At 68.1% G+C, this 24,668-nt stretch overlaps 2 protein-coding genes across 2 annotated transcripts; one reads left to right on the plus strand and one right to left on the minus strand.

Annotated features, from left to right (window-relative positions):
• Positions 1–839: 839 nt before the first annotated feature.
• On the plus strand, positions 840–14,761 carry NPR2 (natriuretic peptide receptor 2). Its single transcript, XM_067315962.1, has 22 exons — positions 840–1,560; positions 7,965–8,164; positions 8,264–8,377; positions 8,614–8,749; positions 8,871–8,965; positions 9,114–9,246; positions 9,477–9,561; positions 9,701–9,821; positions 10,061–10,135; positions 10,390–10,467; positions 10,642–10,746; positions 11,103–11,174; positions 11,279–11,438; positions 11,553–11,708; positions 11,813–11,981; positions 12,173–12,319; positions 12,574–12,697; positions 12,859–12,927; positions 13,083–13,257; positions 13,466–13,564; positions 13,681–13,772; positions 14,042–14,761. Exons 1-22 carry the CDS (start codon positions 840–842, stop codon positions 14,102–14,104), a joined length of 3,189 nt encoding a protein of 1,062 aa, XP_067172063.1. The 3' UTR covers positions 14,105–14,761.
• An 825-nt stretch (positions 14,762–15,586) lies between these two features.
• SPAG8 (sperm associated antigen 8) lies at positions 15,587–21,561 on the minus strand. The gene is made up of 7 exons (XM_067316190.1): positions 21,498–21,561; positions 20,460–20,832; positions 16,997–17,171; positions 16,849–16,894; positions 16,149–16,263; positions 15,881–15,943; positions 15,587–15,790 (listed from the first exon to the last, which is right to left on the minus strand). Exons 1-7 carry the CDS (start codon positions 21,536–21,538, stop codon positions 15,695–15,697), a joined length of 909 nt encoding a protein of 302 aa, XP_067172291.1. The 5' UTR covers positions 21,539–21,561; the 3' UTR covers positions 15,587–15,694.
• Between the last annotated feature and the right edge of the window lie 3,107 nt (positions 21,562–24,668).

Consider the following 24,668-nt stretch of genomic DNA (forward strand, 5'->3'; position numbering starts at 1 on the left):
GGCCCCCGTGGCAGGGACACCCACACCCAGGGCCCTCTCATCCCCCCTGCACCCCACAGCTTGCGCCCTGCAGGCGGACACCCGTACTGAGGACACCCCCTTTGCAGGTCCCCCCCCCACCCAACAGCCTGGGGGACCCCCCCATGGGGACACCACTCCCAGGGCACTCCTACCCCAGGGCCCCCCCCCAGCACCCCACAGCTCGTATCCCCACCCAGAGCACCCTGTCTAAAGGACCCCCAGCCCCCCAGCTCCACAACCTGGGGGACCCCTCGGTGGGGACACCCCCACCCATGGCCCCCCTCCCCAGGGCTCCCCACTGCCCTGCACCCCACAGCTCTCCCCCTCGGGGGGGGACACCCCCTCCCCAGCGCCCCCGCGCACCCCCCAGCTCCCCCCCTCGGGGGGGGACATCCCCTCCCCAGCGCCCCCACGCACCCCCCAGCTCGCCCCCTCCGGGGACACCCCCTCCCCAGCGCCCCCGCGCACCCCCCAGCTCGCCCCCTCGGGGGGGGACACCCCCTCCCCATGGCCCCCTTAGCACCTCCCAGCTTGCCCCCTCGGGGGGGGACACCCCCTCCCCAGCGCCCCCGCGCACCCCGCGGGCGCCGCGCGGGGCCCCGCCGCGCGGGCGCTCTGCGGGCGCGGGGCCGCCCCGACGGCGGGCGCGGGGCCGGTGCCGGCGGCGGCGGGGGCGGCGGGGGGCGGCAGGGGGCGCTGCCCCCGGCGGCGGCCGGTGCGGTCCCGCCCGGGGGGAGGCGCCGGCGGCGGGGCGGGCGCGGCGGGCGCGGCGCAGGGAGCCGCGGGCGGCGGCCGGGGCGCAGGAGCCAGCGCGGCCCATGGCTCCGCGGCTGCCGCTGGTGCTGGCGGCGCTGCTGGCGGCGGCGGGCGGCGGCGGCGGGCGGCGGGCGGCGGCCCCCGACGGGGCGGGCGCCAACCTCACGGTGGCCGTGGTGCTGCCGGAGCGCAACGTGAGCTACGCGTGGGCCTGGCCGCGCGTGGGGCCGGCGCTGAGCCTGGCGCTGGAGGCGCTGGAGCGGGGCGAGCCGCCGCTGCTGCCGCGGCCCTTCTCGGTGCGCGTCGAGTTCATGAGCTCGGAGCTGGAGGGCGCCTGCTCCGAGTACGTGGCGCCGCTCAAGGCCGTGGACCTCAAGCTCTACCACGACCCCGACGTGCTCTTCGGGCCGGGCTGCGTCTACCCCGCCGCCACGGTGGGCCGGTTCGCCTCGCACTGGCGCCTGCCGCTCATCACCGCCGGCGCCGTGGCCGCGGGCTTCAGCCAGAAGCGGAAGCTCTACAGCACGACGGTGCGCACCGGGCCCTCGGCCCCCAAGCTGGGCGCCTTCGTGGCCCACCTGCACGCCCACTTCAACTGGAGCGCCCGCGCCGCGCTCCTCTACGCCGACCGCCGCACCGACGACCGGCCCTACTACTTCACCATCGAGGGCGTCTACCAGGAGCTGCAGGAGGCCAGCAACATCACCCTGCGCCACCACATCTACTCGCCCGACGAGGGCGGCCCCGACGCCGCCGCCCACTTCATCAAGGCCAACGCGCGCGGTGCGGAGCGGGCCGGGGGGCTGCGCGGGGCGCACGGGGAGCGGGGCGCGCGCGGGGGGGCTGCGCGGGGCGGCGCGCGCGGGGGGGGGCGCGCGGGGACTGTGCGCGGGGCTGCGCGCAAGGGGGGGGGGCGCAGGGGGACCGTGCGCGGAGCTGCGCACAAGGGGGGGGGGCGCATGAGGATCCTGCGCGGGGCGGCGCGCAAGGGGGGGCACAGGGGGACCGTGTGCGGAGCTGTACGAGGGGGGGGCGTAGGGGGACCCTGCGTGGGGCTGGGCACAAGGAGGGGGCACAGGGGGACCGTGTGCGGAGCTGTGCGGGGGGGGGCGCGGGGGACCCTGCGTGGGGCTGGGCACAAGGAGGGGGCACAGGGGGACCGTGTGCGGAGCTGTGCGGGGGGGGGCACGGGGGTACCCTGCGTGGGGCTGCGCACAAGGGGGGGGCAGAGGGGGACCGTGTGCGGAGCTGTGCGAGGGGGGGCGCAGGGGGACCCTGCGTGGGGCTGGGCGCACAGGGGGGCACAAGGGGACGGTGTGCGGGGCAGGACACAATGCGCAGGGGGTAAAGGGACCCTTCGTGGGGCTTGGGGGGGAGGAGTAAAGCCCTGCAGAAGGCACAGGAAGAGGCCAGGGGCACAGAGGGACCTGTGCGGGGCACAGCAAGGGCTGAGGATATAGTAGGGCCTGTGTGGGGCACAACGAGGGGATGGGGAAGCAGCAGGACCTGTGTGGGGCACAGCAAGGGGCTGGGGGCACAGGGGGAGCTGTGTGGGGCACAGTAAGAGGCCAGGGGCACAGGGGGACCTGTGTGGGGCGCAGCGAGAGGTGGGCACACTGGGACCTGTGTGGGGCACAACAAGGGGCTGAGGATGCAGTAGGGCCTGTGTGAGGCACAGCGAGGGGTGTGGGCACACTGGGAGCAGTGTGGGGCACAGTGAGGGCTGGGGGCACGGTGGGAGCTGTGGGGGGCTCCCACGGGGAGGGGGGCAGCACAGCGGGGGACGAGGCAGCCCCAGGGCCCCCTGAGCAGCCCGGTGCTGGCGGGGCTCTGGGGCTGGGGGAGCCAGGGGACCGTGCGCTGCCTGTCCCCAGCCCAGTCCCCCTGTGCCTGGTGGGCACTGCCAGGGGCTCTGCCAGATGCAGAGGGCTTCACCTGGTGGGAGAGCAGGGCCAGGGACCCTTGGGGGACCCTGGGAGCACGCTCCTGGCACGGCCTGGCCCCGGCCATCCTGCCCTCTCCCGAGCGAGCCCAGGCACAGCCCGCGCTGGCTGGGTTAGGGCCACCCCCAAGGGCAGTTTGGACCCTGCACGGAGCGTGACAGTGTGGACGTGGCTGCGGGACAGTCCTGCCTGTGGTTGCTCGCCCGGGAGCAGCGAGGCACGCAGAGGCGGCCGTGCCCCAGCACCCCGCAGGCAGCGCTGGGGAGGGCCCCTGGCTCGCCCGTGGGTGCCCTTGGGTCGTGCCGGTCCCTGGCTGCGGCGGGGGCGACGGCAGCCTCGAGAGGGGCAGCTGCAGGCAGGGACAAACGCCCGTGTGAGCGTTGGTGACAGATGAGAGGGCTGGGCTGGACCCCTGGGACGGGGCCTTGGGATGGCCCCACCCTGCTGATGGAGGGATAAATCAATTTGGCGCGTTGAGAGCGCCCCGGGAGAGCGGCTATATTGGGAGCAGGAGGAAATGGACTGGATTACGGAGGCAGCTGGAGACCAAGGGCGGCCTGATGCTGTTTCATTATTGATGAGCGGGGTTTATTGATCCTGGAGACAACTGCTCGGCATTGTTTCTTAATGGATCCTAAGATGCTGTGTCATTAAGAAGGACATCAAGCCTGGGCAAGCAGAGCCAGATTGGGCAGTGGGAAATTTGGCCGAGGGAACGCTACTCCTGGCTGCGTTGGGCCAAGCAGCCCACGTATGGGAGGACCTGGCCACGCCGGGCTGGGTGCTGGGCTCCCAGCGGTCAAGGACATGGTTTGCCTGGCTCTGCCCCATCTGGGTGCTGTGGGGCTGGGTGCTCTGCTCTTGGTGCGGTGGTCGCGGGTGCATAGGGTTGTGCTGGTGGGGAGGCTGATGGCGCCGGATCAGTGAGGTTGGGCATCCCATGACAAGCTGAAGGAGCTGAGGGTGGGCTCGTGTCCGCCCCTGCAGTTTGCTTGGCCGAGCAATGGGGATGGAGACTCCCTGTGCTCGCGGTCCTGCCGTGGAGCTTGGAGCTTTGCATGGGACAGGGGCAAAGAACCATGCATAGAAAAAGGCTAAAATCAGCGATTCCAATCAACGTTTCCGGCTTGGTGCCATAAATCACCCCGATGTGAATCGATCCCTCCTGATGCAGGCAGGGGGGTGTGGAGGCGAGGGCCGGGGAGAGGAGGCCAGGCGTGGGCAGAGATGCAGGGGCAGCGCCTGGGCCCTCCAGGCTGGCACGCAGGGGAGTTTGGGCCCTCTGGCCCCAGGCAGGCGCTGGGGGGCAGGATGTGGGGCTGGGTGTTTGGAGACTGGGTGTGCGGACAGGAGCGGGTGTTCAGGGCTGCAGCGCTGACGTCCTGGTGGCCCTGGCGGGGCAGGGAGCGGGACCCTCTGCAAGGCTGTCCCAGGGCAGGTGCCTGTTGTCCCCAGTGGTCCTGGGGACAGGTCCCTGCACTGCGGTGGGCATGGCTGCGTGCGCCCGGCTGTTCCTTGGGGAGTGCGTGGCTATGGGGGGCCACCAGAGCGTGTGGGGACCCCTGCGTGAGCTGCGTTGCCCCAGCGGTCGGGAACGCAACGAGGTGAGGGCAGTGGGACCTGCTGGGGCCCTGACTGTCCAGCTGGGGATTTCGGCACCGCAGCAGGGGTGTGGGAGTGCTGGCACCCCTGTGTGCGTAGGGATGTGGCAGTGGGGCGCGCGCGGGGTGTCAGACAGGGAGAGGGCTGCAGAGGGAAGCAGCAGCTGTGGTTGCAGCACATGTCTGGGGCTGTGCCCTGCGATGAGACCATACGTCGTTTCTTCTGGCTTCGGCTTCCTTCTCCTAGGTGGTGGGCATGAGTTTGGTGAACCTTCACTGGGGAAAGCCACTTCCCCGGCCCCTCATCAGCCCCTGAAGCCCCCAGTCCTCAGTGTCTGCCGCTCTACGGAGTGAGCGTGGGGGTCTGTGGGAGCACCGTGGTTTGGAAAGAGCGGGGCAGGCCCTGTCCTGCCTGCTAACGCCTTGCGCTTCCCATTGCCCCTCTCGCCAGTCCCTGGGCGACGTGCAGGGGCCCTCGTCTCTCCTGCAGCTCACAAAAGCACTGATATAATTAGAGCTGAGGTTGAGGGAATTACCAGAGCATCTGCCTGCACAGCACAGGTCCTCTGCCTGGGGAAAAGGGGAGGGGGGGCTGCTACCAGGAGGAGGGTGGGCTTTGCCCTCCTCACCCCCACAGGATCCGCGGGAACGGGAAGGTCGCTCGACTGGGGCGCTGGTCTCGCCCCGCTTTGGGGCTGTGCATTGGCAGCGCCGCTCCGAGAAGGCGCCAGCCTGCAGCCGCCCTGGCCACGTGCACCCCGGGGCGTCCCGCGCTGGCGGTGCTGTGCAGAACGGGGATTTGCGGGGAGGCCTCCCTTTGCCCTCAGTTTAGGGTTTCAGTTCAGGTAGGGAGCAGCTTGCCGTCCCGTCTGTGCGCTCGGGGCCTGCCCTGTCCCCCCAGGGCGACGCGCTCTGCCCTCCCGCGTCGCCGATACCCCGTGCATCGGCGCCTGAGGGCTCTGCGCAGCCTGAACCTCCTGGGTGCCAGATGGGCCGGCCCGGTGGCCGTTCCCGTTGTCCTCCGTGATGGTGCCAGCCCCACCGGGCGGAGGCTCCCCGGCAAGGTTTTGGCTGCGTTGAGCCTTTGCAGCCCCCCGTCGGACCCGTGGGGCTGACCTGCGGGGGGCTGTCAGCGGGCACGAGTTTGCCGGCTGAGCAGGAGGCTGCCGGTGGTGGCAGCTGCCTGCGTCACGGCAAACTGCGAGCGCTGACCCTGCCCTTCTGCCCGGCTCTCGTAACCTGCCCCCAGGGAGCTGTCAAGGCGCCGTTCCCCCTCCCGCTCTCCGTGGCCTTTTGACCAGGCTGGGTTTTGCTGCTGGCGTCGGAGCCTGCTGCGCCGGGTGTCCCGCCATCTGCCACCAGCTGTTGTTGCTCCCCAGCCCATTCGGTGCCTCTCGCTGGGAGCTTTATGCTGCTTTTTAGCAGCGTCCCCCAGCCTGGCGCCGGCTCTGGGCTGGGGACGGTCACCCGTTGTGTCCCCGCGCGGGGCCCGTGGCCTCTGCGCAGCTCTTGTGTCGCCGCTGGGGAGATGCTGCGCTGCCCGTCCTGGCGGAGCGGTTTGGGGAGTGGGAGGTGGCGCGTTTCTCAGCGCCGGACGTGCACGGCTCCGTGGGGCAGGCAGAGAGAGCGTTTACTGAAGGAGGTGCAGCATTCGGAGGAAACCCATTTCTGACCCATTAGGAAATCTGAAAGGGGCTTCTGCTCGTGCCTCCCTCGCCCAACCCGCTGCGAGCCACCCCGCATCCAAGCACCTCATCCCTTCCAAACGGGGCCGGCAGCGCTGGTGGCACCGAGCAGGAAACGGGGACGATGGTGGGGCAGAAGGAGTGTGGACATCCCTGCGGCAGGGTGCTGGGGTGCCTGGCTGTGAGTCTCTCAGGAAGAGAGCAGAGCTTCCCGGAGGACGGGCAGGAGCTGCCTCCAGCTGTGCAGGGACATGTTGCTGCCGGGGTACCGGGCTCAGCGGCGATGGCAGAGGGGTGTTTGTGTCGGCCGCTCTGCGGCACATTTGCCACCTTGTTCCCCTCCGTCCCCTGGTGTAGTGCCTCTCCCCCCTGCCCAGAAGCAGCTCCCAGCATCTCTGCGGGTTTCCGGTACCCAGGGCGGATCTGTGGGGTGTCTTCTCCCACCCGTGGGCTGCCTTGTGCACCGAAAGTCAAGGCTGGCGGGAGCGCCTGCAGATCCTGGTGCCTGCCTGGCCCCGTGCCCGCTCGCGGCGGGGGGCTCTCCTGGTGCGGGGACCCTGGCCCCGGGCGCAGGGCTTCCTCGCTCGCCCCGTCCCTCCCTCCCTCCGCTCCCAATCTGGCCGGGGCCCTGGCACGGCGCTGGCCCCGCGCGGGAGGGCTGCGAGCTGGGGCCAGCGTCTGAGCGTGACATTCCTCCGGCGCCCGCCGCCTCCTCCTCCCACGTTGCTCAATCCCCGGTTCCCAGCCAGCCTGGCTGGAGCAGGGGCCCTGGTTTTCCGGGGGGAGGGAGGAGGCAGTGGCAGGATCCTCCGCTCTGGCCCTCCGAGGGCAAAGAGGGCCCCTGCTCGGGGGGGTTTCAGACGGTCTCAGGCGCAGCCCGCGTGGCAGCCGTCCCCGTGGCCCGCGGCGCTCTCGGCCAGCCCCGTGCAGCCCCTTCGCAGTGCCCGGGCCGGGTGTCCCGCTGGGGCCGGCGGAGCCCCGGCGCTGGGCTGGAGGCAGCCGGGGTGGCGGGCCGGGGCCCGGGCACCCCCTTGCCGCGTGCGTCGCACCAGCAGATGCTCTGTTTCCAATTAATGCCGCAGCCGCCGAAGGTGCTGGAATCCGGGAACCTGCACATTCCTGCCGCACGACCGCAAACCCAAACATGTTTTTGTCCCTTCCCGAGTCTGGATTCCCCAGCGTCCTCCAGGCAAAGGCTGCCGTCCTCCGGGACACGGCCCCGGGGCCTTTCTGGACCTGTTTTCCCTGGGCCAGGGATGCCGGAGCCCCTCAAGCGGGGATGCCGGAGCCCCTCGAGCAGGGATGCCAGGCCAGCAGGCTCCCGGCTGCTCTGCGAGGGTCTGGGGGGGACGGGGAGCATCTCGTGGACACGGTCCTCGGTTGTCGCCTCCCTTCCTGGGCGCAGCGGCGAGGTCCCCGTGCACGGGGCCATGCCCGTGGGGGATCAGCCTGGGCGGGACCCGTTTCTGTGGGGATCCAGAAGGGCTGCGTGGGGCTGCTGTTTCGGGGGGTGCGTGGGGTCTGTTTGGGCAGGAGCCATCTGTGCAGGGGGGTCTGTGCTGGAGCAGGGCGTGTGTGTGGGGGGGTGTGCCGGAGCGCCATGCGCGGGGCGATTTACGCCAGACTGTTGTGCGTGGGGATGCACAGCGTGCCGGTCCCATGTTTCGGAGCAAGGGTTCCCTTTTTGGCCGTTCTGACCCTCTAGCCCAAGGCATCTCATGTGGCAGGAGCGGGACAGGGCAGATGAGGGCCGTGGGGCTGACTGGGCTCTCTGGCCGTGGGGGTATGAGCGCGTGGGCATTAAGAGGCAGTGAGCCGAGATCTTCCCCATCCCCCTGAGAGGAGGGAGCCTGCTCTGCGCGTGGCGGGGGTGTCCTGGGCGCCGGAGGAGTCGTTGGCGGCTGGGGTGGGTGGCAGCGGGTGCCGGCATGCGCCCTGACGCCCCGTCTCTCCCGCAGTGGTTTACATCTGCGGCCCGCTGGAGATGCTGCGGCGGATCATGCAGCGGGCGCAGCGCGAGAACCTCACCAACGGCGACTACGTCTTCTTCTACGTGGACGTCTTCGGGGAGAGCCTGCGGGGCGACTCTGCCCGCGACGCCTTCAAGCCCTGGCAGCAGGGCCAGGGCCAGGACTCGGGGCTGCGCGAGGCCTTCCAGGTGAGCGGCGCTGCGCCCCCCTGCGCGGGCACGGGGACGGGGCTCGCGGCAGCGCCGCCGGACCTGCGTGAGCGGCCGCGGTGCTGTGCTTGGTTGCAGACGGTGCTGGTGATCACCTACCACGAGCCCCAAAACCCCGAGTACCAGCACTTCCAAACCCAGCTCATCCTGCGAGCCAAGGAGAATTTTGGGGTGCAGCTCAATTACTCCCTGGTAAGTGGGGCCCCGCAGGTCTGTGTGCCGGGCCCCCTGGGCTCGGGGCTGTGGGGACCGGTCCGAGCGGGGCTGCGGCATGTCACCAGCGTGCGGACAGTGGGACATGGCCACGTGCAATGCCAGAGGTGCCATCTCTGGAGGCGGCGTGCATGGCCCTGGTGCATGGGGTTTTGGTGCTGTGGGTGTGTGCATGGCCCCGGCGGGCTGGGGGTGCTGACATCTCTCCCCGACAGATGAACCTGGTGGCGGGCTGTTTCTACGATGGGGTGCTGCTGTACGCCATCGTGCTGAACGAGACGCTGCGGGAGGGCGGCTCCAAGAAAAACGTCACCCGCATCATCCAGAAGATGCGGGACCGCAAGTTCCAAGGTAACAGCAGGGCTGGGGTGGGAGCCGAGGCTGGTGGCCCGGCCAGGACGCAGTGGTGCTGGCACCCGTGGTGTGAGCTGGACGTGGTTCCTGTCCCACCTGGGTCTCACTTCTCCTGCAGGAGTGACGGGGCTGGTGAGCATGGACAGCAACAACGACCGGGACACGGACTTCAACCTGTGGGCCATGAGCGATCCCGAGAGCGGGCAGTACGAGGTGGGGGCTGGCGCTGGCCCTGCGGAGCCGGGGCAGCGGGGAGCGTGCCCACAGCTGGGGCTGGGGAAGGGATGCTCAGAGCACTGTGGGTGGTTTGGAGAGCCCCGGGGCTGGTGGGATCCACAGGCTCAGCTCTCTCTCCCCGTAGGTGGTGGGACACTACTCGGGTGCGGAGAAGCAGATCCACTGGCTGGGCCGGCCCATCCGCTGGGTGAAGGGGGCACCCCCCCTGGACAACCCACCCTGCGTCTTCGACGTGGATGACCCCTCCTGCGATAAAAGTGGGTGTACTGGGGCAGCTGGCCCCCAAGCACCGGCTCCACGGCTTCCCCACATCCCTCGGTCCCCAGTACCCTTCCCCAGTGGGTGCATGGGATCCCACCAGCTGAGCTGTCCCAGGCTCTTGGGATGGTTTCCCATGGGTGCTGGCCTGCCTGGTGCCCACTGCAGGGGCTGGGGGCTCTGCGGGGTGGGGAAGCTGGGCTGCGCTAACACACCCTGCTCCCTGCAGCCCCCCTCTCCATGCTGGCCATCGTGGCTTTGGGCGCCGGCCTCACCTTCGTCATGTTCGGCATCTCCAGCTTCCTCATCTTCAGGTCAGTCGGGGACCAGGGAGCCTCTGCCTTGGACCCAGGCGCCCCTCGACTCGGTGGGGGGCAGGCTGGGGGACCTGTCCTGCGCCGCTGGGTGTCCCCGGGCAGGGCCACGGGTGCCTGACCCCGCCGTGCTCCCCAGGAAGCTGATGCTGGAGAAGGAGCTGGCCAGTATGCTGTGGCGGATCCGCTGGGACGAGCTGCACTTCGGCAGCGCCGAGCGGTACCACAAGAGAGCGGGCAGCCGGCTCACGCTGTCCCTGGTGAGAGCAGCGACCCACGGAGCACCGCGCCTCGTCCTGCCCCTACACGGCCCCTGTAGAGCCGCATCCCTGGCAGAGCGTCACACCTCCTCCTGTAGACTTTGCCCTCCCTGTAGAGCGTACAGCCCCACAGACCTTGCCCTGCAGAGCCCGCTCTGCAGCATCCCCTGCGCACCCCACTGCCGCCGGGATGTCCCTGCCCCGGAGCCCCCCTCCCTAACCCTCTCCTTCCCTCCCAGCGCGGCTCCAGCTACGGCTCCCTGATGACCACCCACGGCAAGTTCCAGATCTTCGCCAACACCGGCCATTTCAAGGTCAGTCCGTCTGGCAGCAAGAGCGCCCGCGTCGCCGCGTGCCGAGCCCTGAACCTCCCTGGCCATGCGGCGTCCCCGTGCGCTCCAGCGTCCCCCTTGGCTGCGTGCTGGCACCTCGCTTCCCGCCACGTGCCACCTCCCCCACGGCCCCCGTTACAGAATTATCCATGCCCAGCCATCCCCCCGCCGCGCCGCCGGGCACCCCTCTCCCTCCCCACGCCGCACTGACCTCTCCTTCGCCCCTTCCACCTCAGGGCAACGTGGTGGCCATCAAACACGTCAATAAGAAGCGCATCGAGCTGACGCGGCAGGTGCTCTTCGAGCTGAAGCACGTAGGTGTGGGGTCCGGGCCGTGGTGGGGGACCCTGCTTGGGGGCACAGGGGCTGGTCCTGCCGGCAGGGGGGCTTGGGGACATGGGGCCGGGCTGATCTGTGGGTGCTGGGGTCTGAGCAGCAATGTGCCCCACCTGATCTTGGCATGGTCTCAGCTCTGTTTCTGGCTCTAGATGCGGGACATCCAGTTCAACCACCTGACGCGGTTCATCGGGGCGTGCATCGACCCCCCCAACATCTGCATCGTGACCGAGTACTGCCCGCGGGGCAGCCTGCAGGTAGGGGGGTGGTGAGAGGGGCCGGGGGGGGGCGCCCAGCCCGGCTGCACCCCGCGTCCATGGGAGCCCGGGGGGTTTCTCAACGCTGTGCCCTGACGGCTGGTGGCCTGGTTGCACTGAGGACAGGGCTATAAACACCCGGTGGCTGTCCAAGCCCCGCGAGACTTGCCGTCAGGGGAGCAGCCGTGCGAATGGGGCTGCCAGCGGGGCAGAGGCCCATGGACGGGACGGGGTCAGTGCCACCGAGCCGCCCCAGGCGAGCCACGCGGCTCAGCTCCCTGCGAGGCCGGGTGCTCGGTGCTGCCGTCCAGCAGCGCTCGGCAAGGCCCTGCTCACGTCCAACGTGCTCCCCCCAGGACGTCCTGGAGAACGAGAGCATCAACCTGGACTGGATGTTTCGCTACTCGCTCATCAATGACATCGTCAAGGTACCCAAACGAGGGTGCTGGGCTGTGGGACGGGGTGCTGGGGTGTACCCAGGCTCCGCTCGGGGGTGCCAGCTTTGCAGTGTCCGTCTGTCTGTCCGCCATAGGGAATGGCCTTCCTGCACAACAGCATCATCGGGCACCACGGCAGCCTCAAGTCATCCAACTGCGTGGTGGACAGCCGCTTCGTGCTGAAGATCACCGACTACGGGCTGGCCAGCTTCCGCTCGTCCTGCGACAGCGAGGACACGCACGCCCTCTACGCCAGTGAGTGCGGTGCCCGGCTGCCTGGGGACGGGTGCCTGGGTGGCCCCGGCTTGGTCCCCGCGGAGGTGGGACGGGGTGGCCCTGCCTTACCGCCCCATGGCCGTGTCCTGCCAGAGAAGCTGTGGACGGCGCCAGAGCTGCTGCAGAAAGGCCAGCTGCCCCCCCAGGGCATGCAGAAGGCCGACGTGTACAGCTTCGGCATCATCGTGCAGGAGATCGCCCTGCGCAACGGCCCCTTCTATGTCGAGGGCATGGACCTGAGCCCCAAAGGTGAGGGGGGAGGCGCGGAGAAGGACGGGGATGGGGCGGCCCCGTGCTCGCCTGGTGCCCCCGGCGGGCTGGCGCCCTGACGCCGCGTCCCCCCGCCCCGGCAGAGATCGTGCAGAAGGTGCGAAACAGCCAGAAGCCGTACTTCCGCCCCTCCATCGACATCGGGGTGCACAGCGAGGAGCTGGCGGTGCTCATGGAGCGCTGCTGGGCGCAGGAGCCGGCCGAGCGCCCCGACTTCGGCCAGATCAAGATCTTCATCCGCAGATTCAACAAGTGGGTGCCGGCGGGGAGGGGGGCGGCCGCGGGTGCTGGAGGGGCCGGGAGCAGCCCTAACCCTGCCGACAGCAGGGCCCGGTGGCCCTCGGAGGACAGCCACCCTGGGGGGCTGTTGGGGGGCACCTCACCCCGTTGGGAGGGAGGGTGCGTCGCGGCCCCCCCGCTTCCCAGCACCGGTGTCCCTGCAGGGAGGGCAGCACCAGCATCCTGGACAACCTGCTGTCGCGCATGGAGCAGTACGCCAACAACCTGGAGAAGCTGGTGGAGGAGCGGACACAGGCCTACCTGGAGGAGAAGCGCAAGGCGGAGAACCTGCTCTATCAGATCCTGCCCCAGTGAGGACGGGCGAGACGGGAGCGCACGGCGCCCCGGGGACGGGTGCCAGCCTGCACCCGCCGCCGGGCAAGCGCAGGGTCCCCAGCCTGCCCTGCAGGCCTGTGCCGGGGAAAGGGGTGGAGAGGGCAGGGAGGACCGGGGTGCCAGGCTTCGGGGAGGGAGCATGTGATCCTCCCTGCGGTCACGCCAAGCCCAGAGCTCTGCAGGGGCAGCGCTGGCCCGTGGCGCCCACCGTCCCCCCTTCCCTCCCCAGCTCCGTGGCGGAGCAGCTGAAGCGCGGGGAGACGGTGCGGGCCGAGGCTTTCGACAGCGTCACCATCTACTTCAGCGACATTGTGGGCTTCACCGCCCTCTCGGCTGAGAGCACCCCCATGCAGGTGGGAGCAGGGCCCCGCGGGGCGGCAAGAGCCGCTGCCCCTGCCCGCAGCCGGCAGGAGAGCTCGGCCTGCCTTGGCAGCCCCGTGCTCGTGCCCATGCCGTGGGCAGCTCGGAGGGACGTGCCCACTCGCAGCCCTGCACTCACCCGTGCTCCTTCCAGGTGGTGACGCTGCTGAACGATCTCTACACCTGCTTCGATGCCATCATTGACAACTTCGACGTGTACAAGGTGGGGGACGCGAGCGCGCGCAGCCCCCCACAGCGAGGCGCTGGGTCGGGGGGGCATGGAAAGGGTGCCCTGGGCAGGGGACGGGGGATCCCAACAAGGTGGGTGCTGCCGGGGTGGTGTGGGGCACGCTGCTCCCCCTGACCCCACTGCTGCAGGTGGAGACCATCGGGGACGCCTACATGGTGGTGTCGGGGCTGCCGGTGCGCAACGGGAAGCTGCACGCCCACGAGATCGTCCGCATGGCCCTGGCCCTGCTCGAGGCCGTCAAAACCTTCAAGATCCGGCACCGGCCCAATGACCAGCTCCGCCTGCGTATCGGCATCCACACCGGTGAGCCCGGCGCGTGAGCCAGTGCACAGCAGTGAGCCCTGCTGGGCCCCAAGCTGAGATGCTGGAGGGCACAGGGGTGCGAGGGCTGCTGTCACCCCCCGGCTGACCTAAGTGCCACGCTCGGGCATCCCTGGAGAGGCACTCAGCTGGGACCGCAGCCGGGAGATGCTCTCCCATCCTGCAGCAGCTCATGTTTCTGTGCCCGCAGGCCCTGTCTGTGCTGGCGTCGTCGGTCTGAAGATGCCCCGGTACTGCCTGTTTGGAGACACGGTGAACACAGCCTCCCGCATGGAGTCCAATGGCCAAGGTGAGTCCCCAGGCCAGGGCCAGCTGCAGGCTGCCAGCTTCTCCGGGGTTCGGAGCTGTGGGTCGCACCCCAGTCCCAAACCCCAGCAACATCTCTTTTCCCTCTGTGTGCCCCAGCCCTGAAGATCCATGTCTCGTCCACCACCAAAGAAGTCCTGGATGAGTTTGGCTGCTTCGAGCTGGAGCTGCGCGGGGATGTGGAGATGAAGGTGAGGCCAGGACGAGGTGGTGGGCAGGGGGCCCAGTGGAGGACCCCAGCCAGGTGCCATGGACTGGGTGGTGTGGTATGGTACTGGGAGTCCCCGCGCCCCTCGGCAGATCCCAGTGCGCAGGGTCACACCCGAGAGGGCAGCGGTGGCACCAGCCCACCTGGGCAAGGGTTGGACGAGGTCCACACCGCCGCCAAGCCATGGGCTCGGGAGGGTCTGGCTCTGGTGCTGTCGCAGGCACGGCGCTGAACGCTCCCCTCTGCCCCCAGGGCAAGGGGAAAATGCGGACGTACTGGCTGCTGGGCGAGAGGAAAGACCCCCAAGTCATCTGAGCCCAGCCGCGCCACCGCTGCGGAGCCCCGCGCCACACTGGGACGCCGCGCTCTGTCTCCGGCCACGCTTCCCGGCGCCGCCTGGCCCCGCTCGCCCCTGGGCTGTGCCACGGCCTGGGTCCACCCCGGCCCCTGCAGCTCCCGGCTTCGGCCTCCTGGAGCGGGGCTCGGGCACGCGGGGCCCCGCAGTGACGGCGCTGCCTGCCCCCCACCCACAGGCACCAGCAAAGCCCACCTCCCCCCGGGTGGGGAGGATCCGGCCCCCATCCCGGCCCCCATCCCCCAGCCCTCTCGGGTCCTGAACCCCTTGCGTCCGCTCCCCCACGGCTCAGCTGGCTCTGAGCCCGCTCCCTGGGGCCTGGCTGCCCCACAGGGCATTTTGCCTTCTCTTTTTAGTACTCCGGCCCTGGCAGACCGCGTCACCCCTCCCCGGGGGGGAAAGACGGGGGCTCCTGCCAGGACTGGCCCCTCAGCCGGAGCACAGCCGACTACGTTCAGTGCCGCTGCTGCTCCCCGCATCCCCTGCCCCTCTCACCTTCCTCCCGCTCCCCTGTATATAGCCCCACCGGGTCGTGTAAATACCCCCTCCCACCAGGTGTAAATATAGCAGTCAGATAGTGCAAACTATTTTGTTGAAATACAGATTTCCCCAAACCCCTCTGCCTCCGCCTTGTGCTTTACTCCGACCCTCAAGCTGCGACCCCCTAACTGCAAAACGGGATGGGTTTGGGGTGACCCGACCACGAGCTGAGCCGAGGCTGGGGACGGCTGCACCCAGGCTGTTCGGGGACCCTGGCCAGAGCTGCTCCCGGAGCCTCCCCGGCAGGGCTGGGGTCTGGCCCCCGGGGGCTGGCGCTGGGCGCGTGCAGCGAGCCGCCCCGTGCCGGCTTTCCCGAGCCGCGGCAGGGAGGCTGCCGCGCTGCGTCTGCTGGAGAGGGTTCAGGGCAGTTCCGGGAAGGCCTCGCCGCCGCGGGGTTTGCTTTGGCCCGAGGGCTGCAGTGCGTTCCTGTGAGCTCATGCTCTGGCTGCGCGGCAGCCGCTTACTGGAACCCACCTGTGCCCGGAGAGCGGCAGCCGGGCACGGCCCGGGGCCGGAGCTACGCCCGGGGGCCACACGTCCCCTGGGCACCGGGAGAGGACACGTCCCAGGGGACAGGGCCGCGCCAGGACTCGTCCTCCCGTCAGCGAGCGCCCTTGTCCCGCGCAGACAAGGGAGCGCTGGGGCCCTGCCACGGGGGACGCCGGGCTTGCGCTGGGCTGACGGGGTCCGCAGTGGGGCTGTGCTCCTGGCAGTGACTCACCAAGGGGTTGGAGGGTGCCCCACGCCAGGGGGGCAGGCTGGCCCGTGCTGCCTGCCTGGCCGCGGCTGCCTGGCCCCCTGGGAAGCTATGGGAAACGAGGTGCTCTGGATGTGGGGTGCCCCTATGCCAGCACCTGGGCTGCTCTGAGAAAGGTGCCTGGGGTGGCAGGTACGCGCAGGAACGCCTGGGACAGAGTCAGGCCCTCGTCTTCCGGCGGTGCAAGGACAGCCGCTACCTGCTGCTCTTTATTGCTCGGCCAGGCTAGAGGCTGGGGCAGCTCTCGCGGGCGTCAGGTCATGGGCTGGCCCAGGTACTCCGTGATGGGGGTGGAGAAGGCCGCGTTCCTCCGAAAGGGAGTGTCCGTGGTGCGGATGCTGGTGACACCCTGGAGGGGGAGGAATTGGACAGGGTCCCCATGAGCAGTGCGGAGCCAGCGCAGAGGGCGCAGGGCAGGGCAGGGCGGCGGGGTGCTTACGGGCACGCTGTGGGCTTGCTCCAGCCAGTAGCTGTGGGGCTGCTCCGTGTAGCAGTCGTGGGGCTGTGGGTGGAAGAGGTACAGTACCCGTGACCAAGGAGAAGGGCACCCAGGTGCCACTACATGCTCTGAGGGGACCCAGGAGGCTTGGGGGCTCCCAGAGTCCCCCAGCTGTTCCCAGTGCTGGATGGGACAGCCATCATGAGCTATGGGTGGCCTGGGGGCTGCCATGAGCTGGGAGGGTGCCCCCACTCGGGGCGAGCCATACCTGGGTGGTGGGCAGCGGTGCGGGCTGGAAGCCCTCTGCACAGTAGTCCCGGTGCGTGGTGGAGACCGACTCCATGGGACCAGGTGGCGGGCAGATCTCCTCCAGCATCTCTTTCCTGCAGGGAGAGCTCTGGGGTGGTTGGAGGCACAAGCTGGATGGGACCCCTGGCACCACTCAGCTCCGGTGCCCTCGGACATACAGAGCCCCCCCTCCAGGGCATTGCTCCAGGCCTGAGGCCCACAGTGGCCGGCTAGCAGAAGAGGGGGGCTGGCTGGCGCAGTCTGGGTGAATTAAAAGCCTCTGGGAACAGGGGACCACCTCACGCTCAGGAAAAGCTGATGCCAGAGCATCCCCAGCCCTTCCTCACCTCCTGCCGCCTCACGAGTGAGTGCCAGATCCTCTTCGTCCCTTTGCTTCCTCACCCCAGCTGTGCTCCCCCAGATCAGCTGGCCTGGGAGGAGGCGCTGGTCTGCCCAGGCCCAGCTGACCGGCTCATGCCCTCGCAGGGATGGAAAGCAGCAGGAAATACCCCAGGCGCAGAGCACAGCTCTGCTGAGCCAGGTCCTGGCTGCCAGGGTCCCTCCAGGACCACCGAGCTGGGCGGCTGCACCTGGGGACCTGCCTCCCACCCGCAGTTGGAGCCCAGCAAGCGGCGACAGCGGGGCCCGAGGGTGGGTGGCCCAAGGGAGCGCAGACTTGCCTGTATTTCTGGTACAGCATGAACTCCAGCACGGCTTCCCGCTGCCCTGCGGGGGAAGTGGGCACCGTCAGCCCCAGGGCAGCCAAGGCCCTCCCGCCACGCTCACTGCCCCCATGGGGAGCCGTGCCGCAGCGGGGCTCTGCTTCACCTCGTGCCGGGAGCGCAGTCCTCCAGGGCTGGCGGTAGGCGTCCTTCATGGTGGTGCTGTCAGCAAGCTGGGAGAGGAGCTGGTGGGTGAGCAGCCCGCGGTGGCCGTGCCGGTAGAAGAACCCCTCGCTGCCCAGCTCCGGCCTCGGCACGTGGTCCAGGTCATTCGTGGCTCTCTGGGAACAGACCACACGGGCTGTGAGCAGGAGGCGATCGCAGCCTTTGCTCCGTGCCTGCTCCAGGTTTTTAAGCTTTTGATGGTCCCATGTGGCTCTGAGCAGAGGCAGGAGGTGGGCCCAGGTCCCCCCAGGCAATGCTCCCCTCCTGCTGAGTTGCCCCATGTCTCAAACATGATGACCCATGTGCTGTGGGCACCACCACATAGCCAAGGCCATGCCAACCCCATGTTTCCCCCAAACAGTGCCCATCCGCACAACTACCACAGCACAAGGTCATGCCCATGCCATGCACCACCATGCCATGGTGACAGTACCCTCAGTTTTGGGCCTCTGAGTCTCCCCCAGGACCCTGGCTTCAGGATGCACCATCCGGCTGGGTCTAGCATAGTGCCAAAGCCTTCACACACACACCCCTGCCCAGTATGATGAGCAAGTCCCTAAAACAAGGTGTCCCAGAGCACCTTGCTGAGGAGCAGCCCCAGATGCTGAGACATGTTCTGCAAAAGGGAGAGGGTCCTTCCCATAAGCTCGGCTCACCAGGAAAGCTAGAAACCTACAGTCTGGGTAGGGCTGAGCCTCTCCCTGCCTGCCGAGGGTCAGACATCCTTGTACAGCTACCCAGAACCCCACCAGGAAAAGCTGAAGGAGGTAAAATGTGCCCAGCCCACCTGGAAAGCAGCCCTGCACAGCCGTCCCGGCTGGCCTTACAGCTGGGCAAGCACTGTTACGGCATTAAAGCAAACCAGCAGCCTCTCTGAGCCTCAACACAGCTTGGCAGCAAACCCCTGCCCGACCTGCCTCTGCCAGGGTGGCTGGCACAGCAAGAGGGCATCCCCATTGCCCTGTCATGGGGAGTCACCGCGTGGTCATTGCCACCGTCGGGCTGCCAGAGCACAAAACACAACGCACCCACGGCCTTTGGGGGGGCTGCCCTGGGATGCGTCCAACTCCCTGTGCAAACGGTCGCAGAGGGAGCCCAGCTCCCCCAGGAAATGCTCATCCCTCTGCACACGCTTTGACCAGCAGCCCACACTCGTGCCGCCAGCCCAGCACGTATCAGACACGCAGCTTCACTCGACACCGCACACGGAGTGGCCCGGCAATGCCCCCCACATGGGCTCTCCCCTGGCAGGACCCCCAGGGCTTTTGGGTGCTGTGCATGCACTGGGCTCTCACACGCTCAGACACTTCAGACCAAATCAGAGCTCCTCCAGCTCTGCTCTGGCACCAGCTCCATCAGAAAGAGGCCAGGTTAGGGGAGACCTGGGCCTGAGGCAGCCACGGTCTTTGTAAAGCAGACGCTGATCGGCAGCGAGGACACAGTGAGCAGTTGGAGAAGAGCTGGCGAGGAGACTTGTAAGGACGCCAGCTGTTGACACATTGGGTAAATATTCTGAAGGACAAGGCACTCTTCGTAACCTGGGACACTTACCCTGGGCAGACACTGAGTGTATGGGGAACTAGCCTCTATACAGGGGGACCCTGTCCCCACTACCGACCATCACTGCTTTCTTGGTGGAAAACTTGCTGCATTTACAGCTGCAGAAATCTAGGAGTGAGAAGAGTCAGCTTTTTCGGCTCTGCAGGAAAAGGCCCAGAGATAAGATTGAAGCTAGAAAGCGTCAGAGCAGGGCTGTCACAGCAGGACACGTGGCGCAGTCCTGAGGACATATCTCAGCTGTGATTCTGTGCCCACATCTGGCCACAGCACTTTAAGAGAGACACTGGCCAAAGGGGAAGCGTGCAGAGTGCAAAAACATGAATAACGCAACCCCTGGGAAAGCCTGAAGAGGTTAGGGTTCAAAGTAGAGTGAGGTTAGATGTGGGAAGGGTCTTTGCGTGTAAAACAGAGAAGGGAATAAAGACATCTCCCATCTGCACAGCCAGGACAAGAAGCCATGGGTTCAGCCTGTGCTGAGGGAGAAGCAGGTCAGATGTCAGGGAACATTTCACAGGAAAGACTTGAAGCACGAGGGCTCAGCAGGAAGGTTACCTGGGGAGGGCTGCACCCTCTGCCCCGCCACTTTCCATGCAGGCTAAATGCATCAAGAACAGCTGGGCAGAGCTGCTCCAGCCTGGGCCAAGGACAAAGATGTTATTTAGAGAGCTCTGCCAACTCTATTAGCCTAATTTTGTCCTAGATGACCACTTTTGGCCCACCTGCTCTTGATCCAGCAGTGTCCTCTGGTTTGCACAGCCCTCTGAGCTCCCCGGTGCATTTGGACGCAGCAGTGGGGCTCGGCAAAGGGACGAGGGATCCGCCTCTCTGCCTTCGTTGCCCCCCTCGGCCCTGCTTGCCTCACCAGGGGCTACCGAGCTGCACTTGCTTTTTCAGCAACACCCTCACAGAATCACAGAATGGCGGAGGTTGGAAGGGACCTCTGGAGATCATCTAAGTCCAAACCCCCTGCTCAAGCAAGGGTCACCTAGAGCACATTGCACAGGATCGTGTCCAGGAAGGTTTTGAATATCTCCAGAGAAGGAGACTCCACAACCTGTTCCAGTGCTCTGTCACCCTCACTAGGGCCCTGTCCATGGCACAAATACTTTCCTAGCTCTGCTGGAAAATGCCTGGCCTGACACTTCCTTGCATCGCCTCAGTCCCTGCTGTCACTGTGGCATCCTGTTTTGTCAGCTTGTCGCTACTCCCTGATCGACTGCAACACCCAACTCTCTCTTCCGAAACAACGAGCTCCCAGGTTACAGCAGAAATTCTTGCTATTGGTCCCTAAGTGCATGCCGGTGCATTTTGCACTATTGAATTTCATCCCCTTTCCATCCCGCAGATCTCAAGGTCATCCCGGGAGCTCGGGCTTGGTCAAGGACAGCTATTTAAAGAGAGCGGGCTCATCCGGGGGTGCTGACAGGCTGTGCCCTGGTGTAGGCTAAAACCAAGGGTGCTCGCAACAGCGCGTTCCCAGGGCCTTCCCTTGCCCCATCCGCAGCCTGTGAGCACGAGCGAAAGCGCAAGACACGACGGCAGCCCTCCACTAGCAGGACGGGAGTCCAGGGCACCCCACTGCAGGACTGGGGGTGGCTACGGACAGACAGGCCCCAGCACAGACTGACAGAGGGCGGAGAGGGTCCACCCTGCTCCAGAAAGGCAGGGAGTCCGTGGCAAGCAAGGCTGACCTGGGGAAGCGTGCAGACCACAGCGTTTCATCTAACCCAGGAGCAGGGGCTTCGCGGCAAGGGGGCAGGAACGTGGCAGGCTTCCAGAGCTGTTCTGGAGGAACGTTTCTCATTACTCCGCATAGCGCCTCCAAGCCAGCGGCCGGGAATTACCTCCTCCTGCCAGTTGCGGATCAAGCAGCTTCCCCGGGGTGCAGGCTGGCTCGGCTGCTCGGCGGGGGTCCGCACGGGGACGGGCAGCGTCTGCCCCAGGCTCGGGGGCAGCTCTCTGATGCAGGGCCCTGCTGGCGGCAGCTCGAGCCCAAGGGGCTCCTTCCCGACCTCCTCGGGTGGCACCACTCCGGATCCGTCAGTCGGAGCCGGCAGGGCCTCACCGGGTGTCTCGGCCGTGGCTGCAAGCATCTCCCCGTTGCACAGCAGCTTCTCTTCGGCTACCTGGGGCGCAGGCCCTCTGCGGGGGACGCTGGCCGTGCGCGGCGGCCTCTCCCCAGGGTGCGGGGGAGGCATGCAGCCTGTCAGAGCCGCCCTGCGCGTGGGGACAGGACGCGGTCACCGAGGCGAGGCGCTGGGGCACGGCCTTCAGCCACGCTCGCCCATCGCGCCCCAGGCTCGCGCCAGCCCAGCGTGAGCCAGGTCCCCTGCAGTGCCAGCCCTGCGCTGCCGTGCTCCCGCCTCGGTCCCCCCCGGCCCTGCCGGGGTCCCCCTCTGGAGTGGGGGACAGGGGATGACTCCTTCACCTTTTGGGGTGGCATGTTCCTAGGCCTCCGCTCCGGAAGGACCTTCCCCTCCGCCATCCCCTCCCCAACCTCCCCCAAACCCGGACCCCTCCCCGTGCCGGGCTCTGCCCCCCAAGGTGCCCCCAGGCACAACCCTCCCAACAGCCCGCCCCAGGTAATGTCCGCCCGGCCCCCTCTGACTCCCCCATCCTCTAATGACCCCTGGGCTCTGTCCCCCCAATGCACCCCCAGGCCCTGCACCCCCAGTTCCCCCCCCAGCACCCCATCTCCCCAGTGCCAATGGCCCTGCCTGCCCCCAAAATGTGCCCCCAGGCCCTGCCCCCCAAATTCCCCCCTGGAGCCCCAGCTCCCACATTTCCCCCAAGGCCCTGCATCCCTTAAAGCCTCCCTGGGCCCTGCCCCCCAAGTGCCCCCCCCAGGCCCTGCACCCCAAACACCCCCGGCCCTCCCCCACCCTCGGGGGGTCTCGGGCCCCTGCCGCACTCCCGGCTCCATGGCGGGGCCCCGCTGCTCCCGCTCCTGCTCCCTCCTGCTCCCGCGCAGGAGAGGAGAACCCCCCCCCCACCGCGGTTCTGTCTCCATGGAGACGGTAAACACTCTCTGCCCGGGACCCGCCCCCCCAACTCCCCAAGCTCATTGGCGGGGCCGACCGCGGCAGCTCCTCCCATTGGCAGAGAGCCTCGCGGCGGGAGGGGACGGGGTCCGCCCTGTCCCTACCTGCTTAGGCTGCCACAGCAGGCAGCGGGGGTAGGGGCGGGGCCAGAACCAAGGGGCGGGGCAGACTGGGGCAAAGGGGCGGGGCTGGGGCAGGAAGGTACACAGGGGCGGGGCCAGGGCAGCAGGGGCAAAGGGGCGGGGCCAGGGGCAGGAATGGTACACAGGGGCGGGGCCAGGGGCCAGGGCCGTGGGCCATGGGGGGGCCCAGCTGTTCCCAGCGCCCGGGGTGTCCGCGCACCCCTGCCGCTCACCCCACGCCAGCCGCGGGAAGCAGGGCCTGGCCCCGGGCCCGGGCCTTGGGAGCTGACGGCCACGGGGCTGGGGCCGGGGCCGGGGCCGGGGAGGAGCCCTGGGGCCCTGCCAGCGCCCGCAGGGCCAGCGGGGCCGCGGGGGATATTTATAACAACAAGCAGCGCCTTCAGCTGCGGCCCCGCCGTGCCGCCGGGCGCCCGAGGCCCTGCCGGGTCACTGTGCCGAGCGTGCTGCCCGGCCACTCGCCGCGCGGCTGGGCTCAGCGCGGGGCGGCCTCCGCGCCCGCCCGCCGTCGCCGGCCCCAGGCTGCCAGGGAGAAGAAGGGCCCTTTGAGAGAGGGCGGCGGGCCGCGGGGCCGGCGGCGTGGCCGCCTCGCGCTGTTTTTGCAGCGCCCTGCAGCGCGCCGGCGGGGCGGCCGTGCGCGTGGCGCTGGGGCCTCTGTTTGTCCTGGCTGCGGCTCGGCCCGGCCCCTCCGGCCTGCCTGCCGCGAGCCCCCGGCGGGGACGGCTACTCCCGGCCCGCGGGCGCCGGGCGGACGCGTCTCCTCCGAGCCCATCTGCCGAGCAGCTGCTGGGAAAGAGGAGGAAACGAGCCCTGGGGCTGCCGGCGGCCCCCGGCTCCGCTGCGGCCGTGCCGGGGCGGTGGGTGCCGCGAGGGCCCCGGTGCCCCCCCGGGTCCGTCCGACCGGCGCTGCGCTCGCCCCCTCGCCCAGCGCCGGCCCCAGAGGTGCCCCCGGTGCCCGGACCCCCGGGGAGCGGGGGGCACCCTGGGCACCGCAGGGACGAGGTGGCCCCAGCTCACCCCCCGGTCGGCACCCCAGCGGGACGGCCGTGGGGCGGCACCCGGGGGTCGGCACCCCCGCGGGACGGCTGTGGGGCGGCAGCCCCGGCTCCCGCTGGAGCTGCTGGAGCGCATACGTACGGGCGCCTCGCGCCAGCTGACACATCCCCCTCCGCTCCCCCTTCCTGGCTCTTTTGGGAACTTGCGTCATTTGTGATAGTCCTTGGCTAAGGAACGAAAACAACCCTCCGCCCCCCACGCGCCGAGCCCTGCTCCCCTGCCAGCCCCGTGGCCTCCCGGCCCCACGGCCCCGGCCCGGCCGCTGCACCCAGCGGGGCCGGGAGCGCCGCACCGGGGCTGCCCGCGGAGGCAGGTCGTTTGGGGACTGACAAAATCAACACGGCCAAGGACGAGAGGCAATTGGAAACGTTCGTGGCCCAGCCTCACACGCCAGCGTTCACCGCCTGCAGGGCCCGGCGCTGGGCTGAGGGCCGGCCGAGCCGGCGGGAAGCGCTCCCAGCATGGCCCCGAGCTCTCAGGTGGCACCACACGGTCCCAAATCCCCGCTGGAGTCCGCGGAGGGAAATGCTGCGCCGTGGTCCAAGCGCAGAGCTCCGGCTTTGCGCCTCTGGCGCGGCCAGGGGCACGAGCGAGCGTTGTGTTTCTGACCTCCCCGCTCCGGAGCAGCAAACACCACTCAGAAACATAGCGGTGTTTGCACAACGCAGGCCCTTTTTTGGCATGGCTGCGATTGCTTTCTCCGTTGAGAGCTGTCTTGTGAGCGGCACGCGCTGCTCCTCTCCTGCCGTAGCCCTTGCTGAGCCTGGGAGACGATGCACTGGTGAGCTGCTGCCCGGAGAGGCTGTTGCAGCTCCCACGTGCTGGGCCCCTCCTGCAGCCCCGTTGCGCTGGCAGCCTTGCGCCAGGCCCTGGGTCCTCCCGAACCTTCGCCGAAAAATGCTCGTGGCTCCTCGGCCATTTGCGTAGCCACCTGTCCGCTGCCACCTTTCTCCTGTGCGCGGTGCTGCTCCGTCCCACCATCTCCTGGAGACACCTGCATGTCTTTGGGATCTGCACCCCATCCTCAAGATTTCCACCCCATCCTCAGGAGCTCCACCCCATCCTTGGGATCTTCACCCCGTCCTCAGGAGCTCCGCCTCATCCTCAGGATCTGCACCCTGTTCTTGGGATCTCCACCCCAGCCTTGGGATCGCCATCCCATCCTCAGGCTCTCCACCCCATCCTTGGGCTCTGCACCCCATCCTTGGTATTTCCACCCCATCCTCAGGATCTCCAAGCACAACGCTTGTTGCTCCCACACAGGCAGCGCTGGGCTGGCCCATGTCCAAGAGCAGCCCCAAACCCAGCTCCAGCTCGAGCTAAGGCAAGAGCGGTTCCCAGCACCGGCCCTTCGTGACTGCAGTCCAAGCCAGTAATTACAGAGATAGGGGCACAGTGTGGATGTGGTGTGTAATCCAATTATAATTATTATATATATACATTTAAAAGAGCCCATCTCACAAACATCAATTTGTTATGAGACCAGACCAGCTGGGAGAAAGGATTTAAATGCAAAACTGAACCCAGGAGCTGCTAAGGGGCATTTCACTGGATGCACCAAGAGCCAGCATGGGCCACCGTGGCCTCGGACACCCCCCCCCCCCAGCCCCTCTCCCGGGGTGAGGGGAGAGGCAAGGATGCCACTGCAGCATGCCGAAGGGGGTGCGAGCCCAGGCGGGTTCATGGTGATGCTCGTGCCCTCTGAGCACTAGCAGCCCAGCCAGCATGTTCCCGTCACCGGAGGAGGGAAGGAGCAATGATGTCCAACTGGTGTTTTGAAAGTCAGTTTGCACCCAAACAAATTCCCCATGCAAAA

This window comes from Apteryx mantelli, chromosome Z, assembly GCF_036417845.1.
Source record: "Apteryx mantelli isolate bAptMan1 chromosome Z, bAptMan1.hap1, whole genome shotgun sequence".
Lineage (NCBI taxonomy): Eukaryota > Metazoa > Chordata > Aves > Apterygiformes > Apterygidae > Apteryx > Apteryx mantelli.